A 4,929-nucleotide genomic window follows, 5' to 3' on the forward strand; every position below is an offset into this window, starting at 1 on the left:
TTACATAGCACGCTCGTTTATTTTAACCCCGTAGGGATGTTGTAAAACAAGCCCACGGAAGTAACCGCTTCTATATTGTGAGACTGGGATAATAAATCCGTGGATGTCACTATCACATATGGGTAAAACTTGCGATGAGCTTTCTTTACAGTCAGTTTCATACGTGGCCATAATACGATACTATGTTTAGGAATAAGTAATCCTGTTTTTTTTTTTTTTTTTTTTTTTGTACCCTATGTTATGCCACATCGCTGAAGAACAAGCGTAAGCTAAATTCACTTTAGATATTGAAGTGATTTGTGCCTAACTTCCTTATTTACGGCTGTACAAGACAGGTTTACAGAAAGTTGAAGGCATGAAGCAAACAATCTGTGACGTCCAAAACATGGCGTCTATGACGTGTGCACGGCTCCGCAATTGCTTCCGCCGAATGCAGTCAGCGAAAGCTTAGCCTTCGTGATCTGTTTCGGTTGGGAAAACATCGGTGCGGTGTGGATTTGGACACCACCTATATAATGTTCGAGCAAGATATATCACAAGCTGAAGTTGACGTGTCAGTGAGCAAACTCGTCTTCATTCAGCGAAACGAATGTGTTGTAGTTGTTTCCCTGATGAGGCAAAATCCTCTTGTCGAATGGTTGGCTGGAGCCTGTGACATTCCTTGTTTTCTACCAGTCTTGAAAGTACTTTACAACTCAATTCCCGAAACAGCTCTTATGGTTTGTTTTAAATCAGTACGATTGCTTTCCCTGTTCCATAAGGGCACTGCGTGGAGTTGCCCCGGTAAAGTGGTGGCAAGGCGTGTCATTGACTCAGATATTATAAGCGCTCAAATACTGTGTTTCGAACACAAATTCAATGCTTGTGATTTGAATCGCAGTGTTAAACACCTGTAAGATTCGACATGTTTTTCTATAATATTTTTATGTTGGTTAATGGTCGAATACATGGTTGTACGTTGACAGCGTCGTGTTTGCCTTCCAAACGGGCCATGCATATGGTAACTGCCTAGTGGCCCCGTTTCTAAGCATCATTGTCAATCCAATCTAGCAAAGAAAATAGAATACAACACACAAGGTATTTCTGTGCGGTATAGGTGGCTGCTGATAAGGTCTGCTGTAGACTGAGAAGAAACAACATTATTGCATAGTACAAGAAACATAGCAACTGGATCTTAATTGGCGAGTTACCTTATGGTTGATGACGTTTAGTCATGCGATTTATCCTTCTCGCAGTCTAACGCATGATCTTTCCATCATTATCGATATGCATAGTGTCGCGGCTGTGTTGAATTGTTTTTCCGAACAATACATAACATTCACTTTCAGTCTTTCTTAACCACGCAACTAGCCTACTACTGCCCAACGTGATCAGGCCGCGCCACGTTCATTTGCTCCATGACTGACTCTCATGAGTTCTCTAATCATGGCATGCATTCATGACCTATTTGGCTAGGCAGCAATTAGGTGTGCTTCCCTTTTTTTTTTTTTTTGGGGGGGGGGGGGCATGCTGCATATACTCTAGTGGGGGAAGTTAAATGACTTTGCAGAAGTGCGTTGCTTCTACTCTATTTACTTATGAACACCACTTAAACCTAGCCTAATTTTCACCTACTATTTATGCCTTGTTTGCACTTTGTCGCCTTTTGTATAGCTATTAAAAATGCTTGGTATTCCTTCAGATATCCAAAGCCACATTTTCCAGATATATGATTCCATGCTCTGTAGTTTATCTTACTTTTCATTATCTCATGTTATAATATCGTTAAGTGTTTTGTATGTACAGCAAAGAAAGAAGTTAGATTGTAACCAGTAACATTGCGGCCTAGAGATCACACGGCGTCAGTAAAATAAATTCTTCAGACACATCAAGCACAATTCAGCGGCACCGTATTTTCAGGCATCTAGTGCAGTCCAAGTTTCCCTATAATGGTCTCTTACTTTGCTTGCATAAAGCACTCGTTATGTTTATGGCTGCTACGTTGTGACGCAAGCTTCGTTACTTGCTAGCGAAAAAAAAAGAGGCTGCTGGGGCGAAAATTCGGACAGTTTTTCTATTCAAGACATTTAAATAAACTCTGAGAAACCTAGCGTCTTTTCCACAGTAATCATAACGAGAAGCATGACGTTTAATAACAACGTTTTAACCACTTCAAACTTAACATCTGAGGTGGCATGCACAACACCGCTTCTATGTAGCATTACATTGACAAAAGCGTGCACATTTTATCTCAAGACTCTCTTCTAGCTCTCAATCTCTCTCAGGTCTTCTAGCTCTTCTAGCTCTCTCAGGTCTAAAACTTAGGTCCTGTTGGTCTACCTTTTGGCTCGGCGAGAATACCCGCGCAATCCATGGCGCAGCTTCAGAAGGTGCACCACACCAGCGGTCTACACCGCAAGCGCCAGTCTAACCTCCGCGCTTTTCTTCGCCACGTTGAGGTAGTATTCCCTGCTGTAAGCGAACATACTAACACTCTGACGGATTGGAAGCTCATAAGGATGGTGATGGTGTGGCGGTGATGATGTTTGGTCGAGGCGAAGTGGGCCTGGCAGACGTGGCCGGCAACTGAGTGTTTTTTTTTTTTCCATGTCATAAATAGGTCACCATAAGTTCATCGGTCCAGTTTATTGCAGGAATCTGAGTAGAATACGCAATATATTCTTGCGCGCTATTCGTGGTTTTTCCAGGAAAACAAAATCTTATGTGCGTTCATGAAGCAACCATTTTCTTCTCATGCTGTACAGAAGCCTATTCCTTTCAGAACACCAGTGCCTGTGATTATGGTTGGCCATGCTACTTCTCTATCGTGCACTGACTGCAAAGTAGTCGGCAATCATCATCATCATCAACCGCCTATATTTATGTCCACAGCAGGGCGAATCCCTCTCCCTGAGATCTCCAATTACCCCTGTCTTGCGCTAGCTGATTCCAACTTGCGCCTGAAAATTTTCTAACTTGATCACCCCACCATGTTTTCTGTCGTCCTGGACTGCACTTCCCTTCTCTTGGTAGCCATTGTATAACTCTAATGGTCCACCGGTTATCCAACCTACACATTACATGGCCTGCCCAGCTCCATTTTCCCCTCTTAATGTCGACTAGAATGTCCACTAGAATGTCCACTCCCTCATGACTCCTACAATTAGTAGGCAATATACGCACTTAATCTGATTCATAGGGATGGAAACTACAGAGCAGCGCTATCATATAATCTTCTACAAACAAACGACTTCTTTAGCAAGGCACTGCACAGCGGACGCATGAACTGGACGTACATGTCTCCTCATTGTCTACCATGGGCAATAAGATTTATTGCGAAGATATTGCTCATCGCTTCAGCACACATATGACACTATCTTCGAATACTATAGCGGGCGAACATAGACTGCATTCTATGAGCACTCTTGATCAATGAATTTGCGCTGCCATTCGTACCGTCGTGTTACTTATCAGGTAGAAAATATCATACAACTATCTTATATACGGACACAACATATTGTCCACACAACAGATTGAGTACTGCGACATCGTTCCGCAAAACCACGTGCCTATTTATCTCTCTATAATGTATACGTGGTGCCGATGGCCGCATTGAGGTACTCGTCCGCGCTATAGCCAAACATCATGAAGTCCACGGCGTAGATAGCGTACAGCGCCGCCACTTTCGACCTAGGCAGTCGAGAAAAGTACGATAGGGCCACATTCCTAGTGTCACTGGGTCCCTTGTTCACCCACAACTGAGAACGATTGGTCACTCCAAGCGCACTGTACATTACCGGCACGTCTGCCAAGGTGCCCACGAAATCGTAAGGAACGAGGCACGGCTCGCAGCGATCGCTGTACAACTGCCAGTGCAAGTCGTACTTGGACGGATGGATGCTCAGAAGAAGGTCGACAAACTCTTCGAACGTGATGAGGTCTTTCCGCCTGTCCACGTTCTCGGCCCCTCTGAAGTGAACCATGGCGTCATTCCAGTACCTGTAATAGAAGTACTGTCCCGTTGGCACTGTACGCCTCGTCTTGTCTTCGAAGAAGGATACGAGGCGCTCAAAAGGGTGCCGGACGAACATGACCTTGAATGCGTTGGCCAGATCGCTAACGTTGAGATCCTTCCGGTACAACATGAACGGAAGGCCCATGGCTGAGTAGACATAGTAATGCATGGTTGAATCAGTGTATTTGCCCCTATGGCTCTCGTTTAGGCTTAGCAGGAGAGTCTTGAGACTGGTGTTGGCAACTTTGGGAATCGAGCAATACAGCACGCTGCGGTTGTTGCGCGGGTTTACCGCGTAGAGTAGGTGCTTGTAGGTTTTGTAAATCACCGTCAACGCACCCGCTGTCGTCTTGTTCATCTTCTCTAGCCTCTCGTTCTGCTTTTTGGCGTAGCGTTGACAGAAGCTGCGCACACGTTCCGTGAGGTCTTGAACTTCACGACTTGGCCCTTGTGTGCTTGTGACTTTAATAGTTTTGTACTCTTTAAGTGTGTTGTCAGAGAGCTGTGGCTGACTTCCTCTAGATCGAGAATCGTAGACCCACTGGATGGAGGTTCGGAATCTTGGGAGCTGTCAATAGAAATGGCGTAAGTGCAATGAGAGCGCTCGTCACGTTGTTTTGGGCATGAAATTAGCTTAACAAACCTGCTAACTCATACAGCGCAGTGTACTTATTTACTGCGTCCTGTTACACTGTATTCAACAGCTATATAGTGAGGCGCACGAGAAGAGGTAGTTGTACTATAATATAAATGAATGTTCCAGACCTGCAGTTTGGCGCACCTCGCATCTTGTGAAGCCATTATATTTATTCGTTCAGTTTATATTTTATGGAGAAGCCATATCGACAAACTATTGGCCAATTTTTTCGGATAACTGATTTATTAATTCCTTAATAACAGTAGCCCACTTTAATATGCACGTTTATTTTCTTTAT

General features: G+C 44.1%; 1 protein-coding gene across 1 annotated transcript; it reads right to left on the minus strand.

Moving 5' to 3' along the window:
- Positions 1 to 3,551: 3,551 nt before the first annotated feature.
- On the minus strand, positions 3,552 to 4,369 carry LOC119434057 (carbohydrate sulfotransferase 11). Its single transcript, XM_037701369.2, has one exon. It carries the CDS (start codon positions 4,350 to 4,352, stop codon positions 3,561 to 3,563), a length of 792 nt encoding a protein of 263 aa, XP_037557297.1. The 5' UTR covers positions 4,353 to 4,369; the 3' UTR covers positions 3,552 to 3,560.
- Between the last annotated feature and the right edge of the window lie 560 nt (positions 4,370 to 4,929).

This window comes from Dermacentor silvarum, chromosome 11, assembly GCF_013339745.2.
Source record: "Dermacentor silvarum isolate Dsil-2018 chromosome 11, BIME_Dsil_1.4, whole genome shotgun sequence".
NCBI classification, from domain to species: domain Eukaryota; kingdom Metazoa; phylum Arthropoda; class Arachnida; order Ixodida; family Ixodidae; genus Dermacentor; species Dermacentor silvarum.